This window comes from Vipera ursinii (assembly GCF_947247035.1).
Source record: "Vipera ursinii genome assembly, chromosome: 1".
NCBI classification, from domain to species: domain Eukaryota; kingdom Metazoa; phylum Chordata; class Lepidosauria; order Squamata; family Viperidae; genus Vipera; species Vipera ursinii.
Window position 1 is genome coordinate 301,033,038 of NC_139512.1, and position 18,318 is coordinate 301,051,355.

The following is an 18,318-nucleotide window of genomic DNA, read 5'->3' on the forward strand; positions in this document are numbered from 1 at the left end:
GGCTGGAATATTTCCAAGAAGAAAGAACACATCATCCAATTTTGAGCTTGAGATAGTTTAAATTTTGCAAAGGAAAAGATAGATTAGCTAGTTATGCTAAGAAACTGTCTTTTGAAAATACCCATTCTTCCTTTACTAGATTTCAAGAAATTTCATGTTTTAAATGGAGATTTCATGGCCTTCTATATTTTTACTTTGTTTTTCTATTGATATATTCTAGGAATATAGTTCCTAATTCATGCATTTGTTTCAAAGACTGTTCCAAATTGGATGAGTCTGTACGAAAATGGTTGTATCAGGTGAGTAATATACTGGGTTTAGTGAAAAGAGAATTTGCCTCCAGTTGTATATTAACAAATTGGCAAGCTGTTTTTAGTGTTTCATATTCCTTTCACATGGTATCATCCACTTCTACCAAGGAATCTATCATGACCAGTTTGAGAGTCTTTGGAACAAGATGTCACAAGATCATCCTCATCCTCATCAGTTTCCAAACTGATGAAATGGATGAAATCTTGTGCTAAATATGTCTGATTACTTAGTGATGGCAAGAGCATTACTGGGATATCCTAATTTCTGAAATGCCTCCAGGATATGGAAAGTCTAGTGTGAAATCCAATTGTCTTACTAGGCTTATGCTTTTCTTAAGAAAATGGATTTATGCGAAATGTTTCATAGCCAATGGGGCATTTTTATGGTTATTTAAAGTAGATTATTTTTCCTATTTTATTTATATTTTGATGATGTACTTTTTGTCAAGTTTCATATTTATTAGGCATAATAAATTGATTTTATTTAAATCAGGGAGAAATGTATATATTGCACTCAAAATTCTCTGTAGTTAAAAAAAAAGAGTTCTTGTTATCTCTTTCTATAGGATGCTTTGGAAAAGTTACTGGCATCTGAAAAGTATTCCCTAAGGAGAGATTTCACTGTGGGTCTCCAAATTTCATTTGAGGAAGTAGATATGCCACTTGCAACAGTAAGAATTACAACTCTCTTATTATGTTATTCTTTTCTTTTCTTTTCTTTTCTTATTTTGTTTGTATGTTTTTGAGTCAGTATCGATTCCTGGCAACTGCGGTTATCTTGGTAGGATTTCAAAGGTGGTTTGCCATTGCTTTATCCTAGCGCTGAGAGACTATGACTGGTCCAAGGTCATCCTACTGACTTTGTGCTTAAGGTTGGACTAGCACTCACAACCTCCCAGTTTCTAGCCTGGTGCAGCACTCAGCAAATGGGGTATAAAAGATGAGGGTTTTCTCTCCCTTTCCTCTGTCTCTGCAGTAGGTGCCATCTTTACACTCAGTGCCCTGCCTTGCACCTTTCTGCTGCCTGCCCGGCCTTGTGCCATCTGATTGTTCAGGAGTCTATACAGTGTTGGCTCAGCCAAGAAGAGAGTGAGTGGAGCAGGCATCAAGAAATGGTAGGGCTAGGAGCTGGTGGGCAGAGCACAGGGAAGGAATAGTGTGGTGAGAGACTCTGCCAAGCCTCCCTTTTCTAGCAATCAGGGCAGCTATATCGCTGCTACTGCTCAAAGTCACTATGGTCCTGGGCTTCTGCAGACCAAACTCTACTACTTATGAACACCAATGATTGTTTCGTGTCGCAAGGAGTTATAAAAGGGGAGGAGAGTTAGATTAACCATCAGGAGGGACTTTGGGATTTGTCAGGCATGGTTAGCTAAATATTATTCTCTGGGGTTCATCTCTTCACCACTAGGAATTGGGTTCATAGATCCTTGCCCTTTAGAGCAATAGCAATAGCAAAAACTTATATATCACATCATAGTGCTTTACAGCACTGTCAAAGCAGCATATTGCCCCTAAAAATCTGTTCCTCATTTTACTGAGTTCAAAAGGATGGAAAGGTGAGTCAACCTTGTGCTGGTCAGGATCGTTTATAGAGAACTATGTACTAGCTTTAGAACTTATGGCATTCGCTTGCAGGAAGAGTTGGAAAGAAGTGCCATACCAAGTGCACTAATCAAACAGGTGGTAAGGAAAAAGGGGAACTCAGGCACCACACAGGTTATGTAGAAAGTAAACACAGGGTCAGTCATAAAGAACTCAAATGTCTATACACCAATGCACAGAGTATGAGCAATAAACAGAGTGAACTAGAAATTCAGGTAAGGAGCTGGTATACTTCCCATATTCAAAAAAGGGGGAAAATCGATCCAGGAAACTACAGACCTATCAGCCTGACCTCAATACCTGGGAAGATTTTGGAAAAGATAATCAAGCAGCTAATCAGTGAACACCAAGAAGCAAACAAAGTCATAACCAAAAGCCAACATGGGTTTGTCAAAAACAGATCATGCCAGATAAATCTTACTGCATTCTTTGACCAGGTGACAAAATTAGTGGACTAGAGGAATTCTATAGATATATTTTACTTGGACTTCAGTAAGGCATTTGATAAACTAGACTACAACCTACTACTTAGTAAGATAGAAAAATGTGTGTTAGACAGCATCGTGATCAGATGGATTCATAGCTGGCTGACTAGCCACACTCAATATGTGGTCCTTAATGGAACTGCATCTACATGGAGGGAAATGTGCAGTGGGCTGCACCAGGGCTCTGTTTTGGGCCCTTCATTTTCATCAATGATTTGGATGAGGGGGTAGATGGGGAACTCATCAAATTTGCAGACGACACCAAGCTGGCAGGAATAGCCAACACTCCAGAAGATAGGCTTAAGGTAAGAAGGATCTTGACAGACTTGAACACTGGGCGCTGTCTAACAAAATGAAATTCAATGGTGAAAAAAGTAAGGTTCTACATTTAGGCAAGAAAGACCAAATGCACAGGTACAATATAGGTGGTACCTTGCTGAATAGTAGTAATTGTGAGAGGTATCTTGGAGTCCTAGTGGACAATCATTTAAATATGAGCCAGCAGTCTGCTGTAGCTGCCAAAAAAGTCAACACAGGGCTAGGATGCATTATCAGAGGGATAGAGTCAAGATCACATGAAGTGTTAGTACTGTACCAGTTTATAACACCTTGGTAAGGCCACATTTGGAATACTGCATCCAGTTTTGGTCACCACGATGTAAAAAAGATGTTGAGACTCTAGAAAGAGTCCAGAGAAGAGCAACAAATATGATCAGAGGCCTGGAGGCTAAAACATATAAAGAACGGTTGCTGGAATTGGGTATGCCTACTTTAATGAAGAGAAGGACTAGGGGTGACATGATAGCAGTCTTCCAATATCTCAGGGGCTGCCACAAAGAAGATAGAGTCAAGTTTTTTACTTCAAAGCACCTGAAGGTAGGACTAGAAGCAATGGATGGTAACTAATTAAAGAAAGAAGCAACCTAAAACTAAGAAGAAATTTCCTCACAGAACAATTAGTCAGTGGAACAATCTGCCTCCAGAAGCTGTGAATGCTCCAACACTGGAAGTTTTAAAGAAGAGATTGGAGATTTGTCTGAAATGGTATAAGGTTTCCTGCCTGAGCAGGGGGTTGGACTAGAAGACTTCCAAAGTCCTTCCAACTCATCATCGTCGTCATCATCATCATCATCATCATCATCATTATTATCATCATCATCATCATCATCATGAATTCCTATGTGCCAAGTTTTCAAAGCTTTGCTGGGAGGACAGTAGACATGGACATTGCAATCTTTTATGACTGCAAAAAAAAGATACTAAAGGCTAGAAGGACATCCATTCTCCATATGATGGACTGGACAGCTTCTCTTTTCCAGATAAACAACAATGCTGATAGTTCTGTTGGAGGATTGTTTATAAGTTAAATATAGTTATTTTCCCATTTCTCTAGACAATTTAAATGTTAATAATTTAACTGTAAAATGCAAAACATACATAAGACTAATTTATGGAGTATATACTTGATGTCATGTTTGTGGGGTTTTTTTTTAAAATGTGTGTTTAATATATATTTATACAAACAAAAAGTACATAAGGTGCTTGGGTTGGTTGGGGTGCCTGTTTTAAACTTTGAATGCAAAATTATTATTGAGTTCTGCTCCATTCTTAATTATGTTGCAGGTTAATCATGATATTGATTATTCAATAAAGGAGGTGCTACTGAAAATCTCGGGAGAAAAAGACGCTGCTGTAGGAATAGAACTTTGGAACAATATGGTAAGAGGCTTGAAAATGAGTGAAAGACTTCCCAGTGTTTTTCATTCTAAGAAAAAGTTGCAGTGGGAATGGGTATAGCACTTTTTTAAAAAAATCCCATTTATATCCCGCCCTTCTCCGAAGACTCAGGGCGGCTTACAATTTAAAGCACAAATCAATGTGCTTAGCAATATTTATTTATTTATTTATTTGATTTATATACCGCCCTTCTCCTGGAGGACTCAGGGCGGTGTACAGGGCAATAAAATAAGAATACATTAGATAAATAATTTTAAAACCCAAATCCATCAGGCCAAGCCGGCTTGTTCGAATAGATAAGTTTTTAGATCACGCCGGAAGGAGCGAAGGTCGGGGGCCATCCGGAGTTCAGCTGGTAAGCGGTTCCAAAGGATTGGTGCACCCACCGAGAATGCTCTCTCCCTGGGGGTCACCAGACGACATTCTCTGACCAGTGGTACCCTGAGGAGGCCCTCTCTGTGGGAACGTACAGGACGGAGGGACGTTGACCCCGGCAGTAGGTGCTCCCATAGGTAATCCGGACCCACGCCATGTAGGGCTTTGTATGTCATCACCAGCACCTTGAATTTCACTCGGAAGGCAACTGGAAGCCAGTGCAGCTCACGGAGCAGGGGTGTAATATGGGAGTATCGGGAGACCCCCAAAAGAACTCGTGCAGCTGCACTCTGTACCAGCTGAAGCTTCCGAGTGGTTCTCAAGGGCAGCCCCATGTAAAGAGCGTTGCAGTAGTCTAGACAAGAGGTCACAAGTGCATGGGTGACTGTACGTAAGGCATCCAGGTCCAGATAGGGTCGCAACTGGCGCACCAGGCGAACCTGGGCGAAAGCCCCCCTAGTCACAGCTCCTATGTGGTCTTCCAGGGTGAGCCGTGAATCTAGGAGGACTCCCAAGTTGCGAGCCCTATCTATGGGGGGTAATAATTCGCCCCCCATAGAAAGAGATGGAATGTCCGAATAAACCCGGGATGAAGGTATGCAAAGCCACTCGGTCTTGTCGGGGTTGAGTTGAAGTCTGTTCCTCCCCATCCAGACCCGAACCGCCTCCAGGCAACGGGACATCACGGTGAGGGCATCACTGGGGTGGTTTGGGGTCAAAAAGAAAAGCTGGGTATCATCAGCATACTGATGATACCCAACTCCAAAACCACGAATGATCTCACCTAGCGGCTTCATATAGATGTTAAACAGGAGAGGTGAGAGGACCGACCCCTGAGGAACTCCATAAATGAGAGCCCTCGGGGTCGATCTCTGCCCACCCGCCAACACCCACTGTGAATGTTCCAGAAGGTAGGAGGAGAACCACTGAAGAACAGTGCCTCCCACTCCCAATCTCCTGAGACGCCGCAGTAAGATACCATGGTCAATGGTATCAAAAGCCACAGAGGGGTCTAATAGGACCAAGACAGAGGAATAACCCCTGTCCCGAGCTCGCCAGAGATCATTCATCAGAGCGACCAATGCCGTCTCCGTGCTGTGTCTGGGCCTGAAACCCGATTGGTACGGGTCTAGATAATCAGTGTCTTCGAGGAACAGAGGAAGCTGATGCGCCACTACGCTCTCAACAACCTTCGCAAGAAAGCGAAGGTTGGAGACCGGGCGAAAGTTGTTTAAAACAGCTGGGTCCAGTGAAGGCTTTTTGAGGAAGGGTCTCACCACCGCTTCTTTCAAGGCTGCGGGGAAACTGCCCTCTTTCAATGAAGCAGTTATCACTGCATGGATCCAGCCTCGTGTCCCATCCCGAGCCACATAAACCAGCCAGGAGGGGCACGGGTCCAATAAGGATGTAGTGGAGCTCAGCTTCCTCATGATCCTGTCTACCTCATCCAGAGTCACAGGATCGAACTCTTCCCAGATAACATCAACAAGACTGTCCATGTTCTCATGGTCAGATTCTGCCCAGTCAGAATCCAGACTGGTCCGGATCCGAGCGATTTTGTCCAGCAGATGTTGGCTCAATTCCTCCACACGACCCTGTAAGGGATCCTCCTTCACCTCTAGATTAAGGAGGGAGCGGGTCACCCTAAACAGGGCGGTCGGGCGATTATCTGCGGACGCGATAAGGATAGCAAAGTAATTAGACCTTGCCCTCCTCAGTGCCACGAGATAAGACCTCGTAAAGGACCTTAGTCGTGATCGGTCGGATTCGGATCAGCTGGATCTCCAACAGCTCTCTAGGCCCCGTCTCTGACGTTTCATCTCCCGGAGCTCCGTAGAAAACCATGGAGCCCACTGGGATCTGCACCGGGTCAGGGGCCGCATGGGTACAACTTGGTCGAGTGCTTCTGTGGCTGCCTTTTCCCAGGCTTCCACCATGGCATTGGCCGAGCTATGAGCAAAGGAGGCAGGTGGGGGACCAAGCGCTGTTTGGAACCGCCCAGGGTCCATTAGCCGCCTGGGGCGGTACCATTTCGTTGGTTCAGTAACCCCACAACGGGGAGTGGCAAAGCGGAAGGTCAGCCGCAGGAGATGATGATCTGTCCATGACAGGGGTATAACAATTGGGGAACCCCCACCCAGATCATCTAACTACCATCCAGATAGGAAAATCAAATCGAGCATGTGTCCTCCTACATGAGTCGGGCCCTGGATTACCTGCGTCAGGTCCATGGCCATCATGGAAGCCATGAACTCCCGAGCCAACTCAGATGATCCCCCCAGGGATGGTAGGTTGAAGTCACCCAAGATCATAATTTTGGGGAACTCAATCACCAGTCCTGAGAGGATGAAAGGAAGCTCGGGCAGGGCTGCTGCTACGTGTCTAGGTGAAAGGTACACTAGCAGCAAGCCCAACTGAGCCTTAGGGCCACATCTTAGGAGGAGAGACTCACACCCGGCTATTTGGACAACAGTGGCCTCCCGCGGATATAGGTTCTCCCTTACCGCTACCGCCACTCCCCCGCCTCTTCCCTGAGCCCGAGACCTGTGTAGCACCCGGAAACCTGGTGGGCAAAGATCCACCAAAGGGACACCACCCTCAGGTCCTAACCAGGTCTCCGTAATGCAAGCCAGATCCGCATGTTCTCTCTCAACAAATCTCGGATGAGAGGAGCTTTATTGACTATGGATCTGGCATTAAGATAAACAAGCCTGAGCTCAGTTGGTTGTTTATCTTCGCTCCCGGAACCACGGGCCGAAACCAGAGGGTCGGAGCGCATCACCGCTTGAAGATAGCGGGGACGCACTCCCGGATGTTGATGCGGTCCTCTGTTCGTACACCTACTGCCATTCCCTACCATCGTTGGAATAGGTAATCCCACACTCCGCCTCGGGGCCCCGGGGGTAGCTAGTCCAAGCTCCCTTTCAACGTGATCAATCTTAGGCCTGGCCTGAGTAGTGGTTGGTGGATACCTCCCAGTATCTGACCGAAACTCTAATCCCTCCCCTTTCCCTAACCCCACAAAAAATTTAGCCAAAAAATTAACCAGGGGCCTCTTATTAGGTTTGTAACCGAGGCCCCTATCCCTGCCCAGCCATCTCTCAGGGTCCCAACAATTGGGCCCTTCATCAAGAGGTAGATTGGTAAGTGAGGCGGGTTGTATCCAGGAAGAGGGGGAACCCCTAAGGGCGAATAAGGTAGTGATGGAGTAGTTGAGACGAGTCATTGATTAAAGAAGTGACTTCGTAGCTAATAATCATGTCCATGAAAGCCATTATTTACAATGGGGATAGATGTTAGTAAGATGTTAAAGTAATAAGGGACTCAATATTAATTGATCTTAGGTATTAATTAGGTAATGGGTATTAGACCCGGTCATTGCTACCGTTGCCGCCGCCACTGCTCTGCTCCAGAGGGGGGAGGCAAGGCTTCACACCGAATAACGTTGCCAGTCTGTTGTTTTTGCTCTCTCCCTCTGAGTATGCACATCGGGTGAAGTTGTTCTAGTCCGTATGTAAAGCAGCGGGGATCGATTGAGGCTTGAACGGCATTTGGTAGTTGTTTCTGGTGCCAGCTGATCAGCGGTAGACCCGGTCATTGCTGCCGTTGCCGCCGCCGTTGCTCTGCTCCGGAGGGGGGAGGCAAGGCTACACACCGCAAAACTGTGCTAGCGTGCTGTTTTTGCTCTCCCCCTCCTAATATGCACATCGGCCGAAGTTGATTTAGTCCCATGTATAAGGCAGCAGGAATCGATTGAGGCTGGTTAAGGCGTTTCATAGTTGCTTCTGGTGCCAGCTGATCAGCGGTAGATCCGGTCATTGCTGCCGTTACCGCTGCCGCTGCTCTGGTCCAGAGGGGGGAGGCAAGGCTTCACACCGCAAAACGGTGCTAGCCTGTTGTTTTTGCTCTCCCCCTCCGAGTATGCACATCGGGTGAAGTTGATCTAGTCCCATGTATAAGGCAGCAGGAGTCGATTGAGGCTGGTAAAGGTGTTTCAAAGTTGATTCTGGTGCCAGCTGATCAGCGGTAGACCCGGTCATTGCTGCCGTTGCCGCTGCCGCTGCTCTGCTCCAGAGGGGGGAGGCAAGGCTTCACACCGCAAAACGGTGCTAGCCTGTTGTTTTGGTACTCCCCCTCTGAGTATGCACCTCGGCTGGGTCCCGGTGAGCCCCTTGGTCACCCATTGTATTGGCTTAACGCGGAGCTCAACAACCGCCGTCCATGGTCGCTGCCATCTTGGGCAAAAAAATAGCCTTCATTCTATGTATATGCCTGCTTATTAGGGCTTTCGCCCCCCCCCCCAGTGGCATTATTACAAAGTCAGCTTATTGGCCCCAACAATCTGGGTCCTCATTTTACCTACCTCGGAAGGATGGAAGGCTGAGTCAACCTTGAGCCTGGTGGGATGCGAACCTGCACTAATTGCAGGCAGCTGGTGTTACTTAAGGAGGCATTAGCCCACTGCTCCACCAAGGCTCTTTTTTCATGATGAGGCTCTGGGATAGTGACTGATCAGAGGCATGTCGTCATGACTAATCAAGAATTTGAATTCAGGTGTCCATAAGCAGAATCTATTGTTCTGACTGCCTCATTAGGTATAACTTCTTCAGCCTGGTTTCTTTTCAATGCATTGACTTTCAACTCAACAGCCCCATAAAGCAGATATCGGTGATTTCTGGCGCAACAGATGAGCTCTAACTTTTCTTTTGGATGTGGACGTCCTTCATTTTAATGGCCTCTTTTATCTGATATGGTAGGATAAAAGTTAAAGTCTTGAATCAAGGTTGCAATCTTGGATGACAAGAGCTGCACTTAGTTATCTTCACTGATCTCTCTTTTATCCATAAACATACATAATGATGTCAAAGTTCTTGTCTCAGCCCTCCATTTATTGCAAGTCGGATGCCCTGATAAGGGAACAAAGGGTGGTATCCTAGATTATTAAATTTGATTTGCTTTTACAAAAAAATATCACTACGCTTGAATTCTAATTCTAATTTAAAATCTGACATACATGTTACTTGAGCTGGAGAACAGGTTGTTGAATCTCCCTCTCCCTTTTTTTAAGCCCAATTTAAAAGTTTGCAATCTACCTGTTCCACTTTAAAACAAACAAACACCTTATTGCTAAACTATAAACTCCACATTTTCCAAGTGGAAAATTTCCCATCTTCTACTTACAGTATCTCCCCTTTTTAAGCCACTTCTCATTCTTCTTTTCATAATTCTTTAAAATTTCACTATGAGCATCTCTCTGGAAGTTTCTGAATCAATAGTACTGCTCAAAAGATACTATATAGCTGTCCCATCTGTGGTTAATACAATTATTGTGGTAGGAGAAAACCCAGGGAGACATTACCCACCATATGTTATAAATGAGGCAAATTTTACAGACCTTGAAGCTGTCCTTGAACAATGCTGAAATAAGATGCAGAACACTAAGAAAGATGATCTTATCTGGTCAACATCTCTGACAAGGAGGCATGATGGTCCCGGGAAAACACTCCATAAGAAATATTTATGGAGAGTTTCTTTTTCCTTTGTTATTTATTAAATTTCATTTACTTACTTATTACATTTTTCACCACCAGCTCCCAGGAACAAATGGCTTGTTCTATGAATATAGAACTTAATAGCAAAAGAAAAGAAAAGAAAAGAAAGAAAGAAAGAAAGAAAGAAAGAAAGAAAGAAAGAAAGAAAAAGAAAATTATTTTATATCTCTCTATATCATTTCATAAAAGTAGGGTTAACATGCACTTATGTTAGGACAATTTCAGTCAAGTGCTTCAGCTAAGAAATGCCTATTGCCTGTATCTTTTGTACTCAGAAGTAAGGCTATATGTAAGGACCTGCTTCAAAACCTCTTCCCAAGAAAGCAGAACTCTTGGAACAGTTTCATCCCAAAAGGAACTTTTATTAGGAGACGTTGACAGCAGGCATAGAAGGCAGGATCTGAGGGTTTCCCACTCAAATCAATAGGTTAAAAGAGCAAAAAGCAAACCCCACCCCAATAGTTCATCTGGTCAGCTCAAACGAGCCAATCCCCAGGTGTTACATCCACTGTGGGAACAGGGCTGATAAGACGCCGTTCCCAAGGCTGTGAAAACGTCGCTGGGTCTTCACACCTTACCTTCCATAGCGAGAGATAAGCCGGATGGCTGGAGGCACATTCCTTTCCCACCGCAGGTTGGCATCAAGGGGGAAACAGTTCAAAGAGCAAGCAGATAGAGGAAGTGGAGAAGATGCATTGTAGCAGCTAAGCAAAAGGAAGAAGATACATAACAATTCCCTAAAGCTTTCCCCGCTCCCCCTAGGAGTATGGCAGAATCTGCAGAAGAGAAAAGAAAAGGCCGAACTAGCAAAAGTCCCCCCCTATCAAAGAAATGGGTTCTGACACTATTACCCTCATCATAGGGCTTACAAATCAGTCTTGCAAAGGAATAACTAGAGGACTGATCAATGGAGCAAACCTCACTTATGGGTTTTCTTTCTACTTTTTAATTTTAGTTGACCCCAGCTGGTCAGAAGCAGCCCTATCACTTCACAGAAGTACCTAACCCAAAGTGCCCTTCTCAGGTAAGAGAACAATAATTTCTACACGCAGCTTTAACATTATCACTTTTTCCAGAGAAATACTTTCTCTCACTGGAGTGGGCAACCTGTGTGGCTCTCTAGTTGCGGCTCTTGAGTTGCTGTTGAACTAGGGCTTTTCTTATAACTCCAGCTGAGGTGGCTGATGGCAAAAGCTATTTGATGTTTCTATTTCAGCAGCACTTATAAAATTGGTTTCCACCCTTGCTTCATACCAAGATTTATATCTAGTACCTCCCAGATTGTAGATAACAGAAATTATTCTTCAACATATCTGAAGGACATCAAGTTCAGGAAAGCTGGTTAAAGAAGTTTAATAGCAATAGCAATAGCACTTAGACTTACTTTATAGCCCTCTCTAAGTGATTTACAGAGTCAGCATATTGCACCTAACAATCTGGTCCTCATTTTACCGACCTTGGAAGCCTGAGTCAACCTTGTGTTGGTGAGAATCGAACTGCCAAACTGCTGGCAGCAGAATTAGCCTGAAGTACTGCATTCTAACCACTGGGCCGCTACGGCTCTTTAAAGTCTTTAAAGTCTGTATTATTTCTACATATGGCAGATCTTGTTAGATTGTAAGCCGCCCACGGCTACCCTGTAATAAGGTGGGCAACCAATAAATTTTACAAATCAATAAAAACAAATAAAATGTTAGAAGAATTCATTATCTGTAATTTTTTTTAGGAATGAGCCCAATATGTTTATCCAAAATGATATACATTTCACAGTACACTATTCACTAAAAAGAATGGCACTATACACATAAAACATAGAGCAAAATTGTTATAAATGTATAGTTAGAGGCATTTTTTAAAAAGTAAATCTGAATAGATTTTCATGTAATTTTAGTGCATTTTTAAATAAAAATCTAGGTTAAGGCAAAAACAACACAATGGACAAAACAACTAGAAAAGAGAGATGCACCTCTACGAGTACCTATTCTGCAACATAATTTCCTTTTTGGAACAAATAAATTGGTACATTGTATCCTTTGACCAGCATGACTTAATAACACTACAGTTTAGCTCAAAAGCTAATGAACAGTTATAATTAATCCTAAAGGTTAAGGGAAAGCAATAATTTTCAAGAAATAATAATTTTCAGACAATTGCCTGTCATGCCCAGGAAATCTATAATAACTGGCAGGATTCTCTAAAATTTCAAACAAGACTTTTCCAACCCCCAAAGAGATCCCAAGTTCTTCCTGTGCAGAGCATATATTTACAATTGAGCTTTGCTTCTCTCCAGCCGTTATGGTCAGAATTGCAGCAACTGAACAGAGAGAAAAAGCATGTTCCAGACTTATGTCGGTGGGCTTTCAAATGTGTTCATCAACAGGCACCACTTCTTCATGGTGTTAGTCTGTCACTGAAAATGGAAGAGAGATCTTTTGACCTCAGCTGTGCTTCCCAGCTAATGCATATTTTTCATTTGCTATTCAGTTCAAGGAAAAACAAATCTGTAGCCAAAGATTGTGTCTGAAAATTTATTATAGTTGTTTTATCTAATGTGTCTTCTGGGGATGGTATTCTTCTTTAAAAATAGAATAATAAGGCAATAAAATAGAAACAAACTTACACAATTTTATTAGTACAATAACATTACAAATTTGAGATCCAACATGATAAAAATTAAATGCTAAGTCAAAGTAGTAAATATGAGGCTCTAGGCTCAGTCAGGGAATAAAATAGCAGTTAAACCAGTGGTGGGATTCAAATATGTGAACAACTGGTTCTCTGTGTGGATGTCACTTCCGGAAGTCCATTCTGGGCCTGGGCAACAAAAAATTAGCTACTGGTTTTGCCGAAGTGGTGCGAACCGGCTGAATCCCACCACTGAGTTAAACCACCAATGGCAGGTTAAATGGCAAAGATCTGAAATGATAAGCTGAACTTGTCAAAACGCACCTTGAATTTCTCAGAGGAAAGGCTTCCACAATCACAGGGCTATTGGCAAGAAGCATTTTCTCTAACGGCCTTCCCTCTGAGCTTTGAAATGAAGGGGGCTGCCTGAGAAATTACCTCCTTGCATGACTCTTGGGCTTCAGCATGCACATAGAGAAAGAAGCACATACCGGCCATCCTCGACTTACGACCCCAACCGAGCCCAACATTTCTGTTGCTAAGTGAGACAGTTGTTAAGTGAGTTTTGCCCCCATTTTGCAACCTTTCTTGCCACAGTTGTTAAGTGAATCGCTGCAGTTGTTAAATTAGTAACCTTTTTTTTCCAGTGCCTTTGTAACTTTGAATGGCCCCTAAACAAATAGTTGTAAGTCAAGGACTTTCTGTACCAAAGTCTAAACCATTAAGAGCTTATCCAAGCTACCACTTAGGCAATGCTTGGAAATAAACCAAGTATCACTACTAGTGACAGAGGATATTGTGATAGACACTTGATTCCAGTTAAAATATTGCCACCAGATTCTTCATTAACCGAAATTCCTACTTATTCTGAGAAAGAGATGGGCAGGCCATAATTTGATAAACAAACGAACAAACAAACAAAATATTCTTACTATAGCCCTGTGTTACAAAGGCTGCTGGCAAGTCAAAGGAATCAGCAGTTGCACTTTCCTTGTCTCTTTCTGAGAAATAATAATCCTGTAGGGTAACAAGCCTCTTTAATAGTCAGATCCAAGAACAAAGTCCATCCCATTCAAGAAAGTTTAGTTGACAATATTTGAATAAATAGTGGGGCGTTCAGAAGGCTAATTTCAGTGACAATTGCATTTTGATTACAATTTAACAATTTTTCCTAATCCATATGAACTACCTTGTTTCACAGGTAAGAAATGTGGTTTGGGGAGTGACATGCATAAGAGAGGAATTCTCTGTCTTACGTTACACCCATCTGAGTTTTATATGGCATGCTTTGTCCCTTCCTAAGTGCATCTCTTCAGTGTCTGGACTGGTCTTACTGACCAGTAGCCCTGACTTTTTCGCAGATCTTGATCATCCATGGAGGAGAGTCAGATTGTGCATAATATACTTCTAGTACTTGGGCCTCTCTCTGTGGATTGACCACAGAGATTTTCCGTCAGTTGAAACGATTGCTCTGATGACTTCATCTGTGGTGCCAAATGATTACTTACTTTAACTGCTTTCACTATCTTATCTTTTCAGGAGTACCCTTACATCTTCACATACAGGAATAGTAATTACTCACCTTTTCCAGTGGTGTCAGGGACTGAAGCACAGCCTGAGGTATGGGAAACATTGGTTGCACAATATTTTATTATTACTGATTGGCGATGAAAGGAGGTTTCGCTGAACATGTTTCATGTTTCCTTCTTTCCTAAGGAGGAACTCTACTTCTCCTATCTGTTCAACACATTATTCTTTCTCAATAATGGAATACTGGAGACTATATATAATTCATTGTTCTATGTCTCTTCTCAGAAAAAGAAATTTGGGACTATTATGCCATGTTCTGACCGAAGCCCCTCTAATACAGTTCCTGTCTCAGGTACAGATTCTATTTATGCAGTTACTTCAGTCTGCAAGGTCTGGAATCTCTCAATATGTAACAAGACAAAGATGGGAATCTTATTTATCTGTGAACTTGAGGAGCTCAAGGCAAATATGTTGGGACTTACCATCCAAACTTAGCAAAATTATAAGCAAAAATGCAAGGTCTTTTGATAGACTTTATAAGATGGGATATATTCTGTATTCAGAGGAATGAATATGAATAGTTTCTGTAGTATAGAACAGTTTACAGAGAATGGGAGATTTTTAAAAAGTTTATTTCATTTATATTCCCACTGCAATCAGTAGTACATAACTGTATTTTAGCACCAAATATATTGGCCTTTAAATGACCTGAAAATATATAATGGTGATTTGAGTTTCATTTAAATGGACATGTTGGATGTCCATTTATCCAATAGTAGAACTCTCATTTTTCTTTATCAAATGCTCACTGAGAAAATGTGATCTGCACCATAGGTCATTCATCAAGAACTTGATATTTAATATGAGATCAAGGATATGAATATATATGCTTAAAATTTAATACCACATTGAGATAAATCTCTGCTGCTGATGAAACAAGGAGGATATAAAATTGGGTGCATAATGTCATTACAGAGCACATTTAATATTGCAAGGTCTAAATTTGTTTACTGAACACTGAAGCTCATATTTTGAAGGCATAATCATAGGTGGTTCTTGTAGAAAAGACATAGTGAGGATTATTGACTTGTGTTTACATTGGTGTTTCCAACTGAGGGCAACTTTAAGATATGTGGACTTCAACTCCCAGAATTCTCCACTTCTGGGAGTTGAAGTCCACACTACTTAAAGGTGCCAAGCCTGAGAAACAGCTTCCATAAATCTATTTGTAAGATAGATTAGTAGTTGTGTGAATCTAATACACGTGTTTATTTCTAACATTACCATAGTAGACCATTAGATATGAAGATAAATCCTTGACAGGTTGTGATGACTGAAGATAATGGGAGTTGTAGCCCAGAGCAATATGAAAGATACCATATTAGGGAAGGTTTCTTTATTAAAAAGAGAATAATCAATAATCAATCAATTCATTTCACCGGGACCTGAAAACCTGGTTTTTTGATCTATCAGGCCTGGACTGAAGGGGTTTTAGCTTTTAATATTGTTTTAATTGTTGGGCTTAAGTAATTTAATCTATTTTAATTTATACTATTTTTATATTGTATTTTATGCTGCCCTGTAAACCGCCCTGAGTCCTTCGGGAATAGGGCAGTATAAAAATTTAATTAATTAATTAAATAATACTTCAGTTCATATAGAACAGTATATGTCAGATATAAATGTTTTTCTACAATAGTATACTTTAAAAAAAGTAGTTCTGTGCTGAACAATAGGTCAGAAGGAAGAAAAAACAGCATCAACTGCTCTTCTAGTTTTGTTCTTGGCAAAAAAGAACTTCTACTTGATGAAGATTCTATCAGGTTGAAAGCATTTCTAGACTTCTCTGATACCACAACGTTGTATCAGTCAAGTAGTTGAGCTGGGTGGCTGTGGAAATGGAATAAATAAATAAATAAATAAATTGACTAGAGTCAAGACAGAGCCATTTTTTTTACTTCTCTTTGGAACATTTGAAACCACAATAGAGCTAATTGTTAAGGTTCATTTTTGTAAGACAAGCGGACCTTGTGAAGTTCATGTATAGTGTGTATTTCAGGCCTTTCAAGGGCAAAAGTAGCTGGAAGACTTTGGGGCTGATTTTCTGCAGGTATTGCAAGTAATGGCAGGGATACATGCATACATACTGTACATACATACATACATCTCCAGACATGGGATAGTGCAAGCCAATTATTTTATTTCTCTTTTGCATGGAATGAGGGTGAGATTGCTGAATGGAATTATTCTTGCTTGTTGGTTGAGGAACGTTTAGAAAGCTGGGGGACGGAGATTGATCTAAGGTCAAAGAGATGTTCAGCTCAAGATGCCCCACCTTATCATACATTCATCATATCTCATAGGAAGATTTCTGTGTTGAAAAGTTCTGATTTTGGAAAGAATCAACCGGGGATGGTTGCAAAGAGATAGGGAACTTCAAAATTACGTGACCTCTTCCAATGGTTGAGGGGGAGGGGCAATCTGATCCATCGTGGGAATCCTGTACTGTAAAGTATTCTAAGAAATATAAGATGGCTTCCTTTGATACATTTAAGGAATCTTAAGTATTTGTAGGAACTTTCCCTTCAAGTTCACTTATTCTTTACTTGTTGAATTGCTAATTATTCAAACGTGTTCCTTGCTTTATGTTATGTATTGGTTTTCCAATGATTTTTATATAGAAAAAGAGAAGTGAAAGGGTGATTTGTGTAAAAATGTATCTTCTAAAGGACAGTCTCGATTCCTGTGAAAAGCTTCTAAATAATTTGATAACAACTTCTAGAAACCAAAACCATTTAATATACTTGTTTTGTAAAAACAAAGTACAACATGCAAATTACTGCTTGAGAAATAGCTAGGAAATAAAGTTGCATTAATTTCTTTGAGGAAGAATTGGGGAGACTATGATGTGCTGATAAGAAGGCTGAGTTGCAGAGCTTAGCTGAACATGACTTTTAAGCAACATTTTAAATTCTTACAAATTCTGCAAAGAAGTATATCCCTAATCATAAAGATTTTCTAAAACTTATATAATTCTCTTTCTTTTTTATAGTTCATAATTTGAGGCCAGGAGACATAAAAGTTATAGGTGCCCTTGGGGACTCAATAACAGTAAGTATGGATCACCAAATGTACAATAGTCTATTAGACTGAGCAATGTAAAAAGCATTTTTGAATTCTAATTTGAAAAAGGAGGAACAAATGATCTTCAAGGCCAATTGAATTTTCGATGTTTCCTTCTGCTATAGTCCTATGGTACTAGGTTATTAATCACCTTCAGACTAGAAATGCCATCTCTTTGGCATTGTTTCCTCTTTCCACGTGGTAATTAATATAGCATAATGGACACTGCAAACATTTTTCTAGCAATGAAATATAAGCACCCTGACTATACGGAAAACTATCTGGTATAATTTTATTCTCAGTAAGTGGCAACTCTGCAAGCAGTAAAGACAGCTATTTTGCTGAAAAGCCCTGTGAAGGTCAGTTCAGATGTGCTGCTTCTTTTGTATGCAGTACAGATCTTACCTCTGAAAGTTCTGTGTGGATGTCATAACATTAAAAAAAAAAGTCTGACGTGAGCTAGCCTAGTTAGTTATCTCTCACTGGTGTGTAATCCAGACAGTAGCAGTGCCAGTGTATGGGTGTTGAACATAACCCTTATTATTTCTATTTCACCCTCTCCTCTAGGGAACTTAGAATAATGTGTAGGATTACTCTCAATCTAGTGCCAGAGGTTACACTTAATGAGATGGCGAGTCCACAATAATTAGTTTAGCTTTCTCATTGATGGGGCTATGAACCTGGACATTAGGCCACTTTTTGGACTGAGCTGGATCTTGGTAGCTCTAGTTCAACACTTAAACCCACATTATGGGTCTATTCTTTAAATTCATTTCACCTTGCATCCATTAATTTCAGACTAGTGGAGGCATTCATTAGTTGGACCAAATATGGCTTATCATTTTGCACTCCTGTTGTTGTATACTGGGTTTGTTGTGCAGGAATGATGACGAGGCGAGTGAGTTCAGCAAAGAACATGGTTTATTGCTTGCAGGATCTGAACTAGAGAGCTGGGCTGCAGATGCAGCAATTTAT

General features: G+C 41.5%; 1 protein-coding gene across 1 annotated transcript in view; it reads left to right on the top strand.

Moving 5' to 3' along the window:
- Positions 1-18,318, top strand: part of PLB1 (phospholipase B1) — a gene marked incomplete at its 5' end in the record, with an annotated part of 116,444 nt that overhangs the window by 12,739 nt on the left and 85,387 nt on the right. Inside the window, 7 exons of the mRNA XM_083348375.1 lie at positions 221-299; positions 878-982; positions 4,025-4,120; positions 11,021-11,089; positions 14,230-14,310; positions 14,506-14,572; positions 17,273-17,331. Coding sequence (XP_083204501.1) covers positions 221-299; positions 878-982; positions 4,025-4,120; positions 11,021-11,089; positions 14,230-14,310; positions 14,506-14,572; positions 17,273-17,331 — 556 coding nt within the window. The remainder of the gene's footprint in view (positions 1-220; positions 300-877; positions 983-4,024; positions 4,121-11,020; positions 11,090-14,229; positions 14,311-14,505; positions 14,573-17,272; positions 17,332-18,318) is intronic.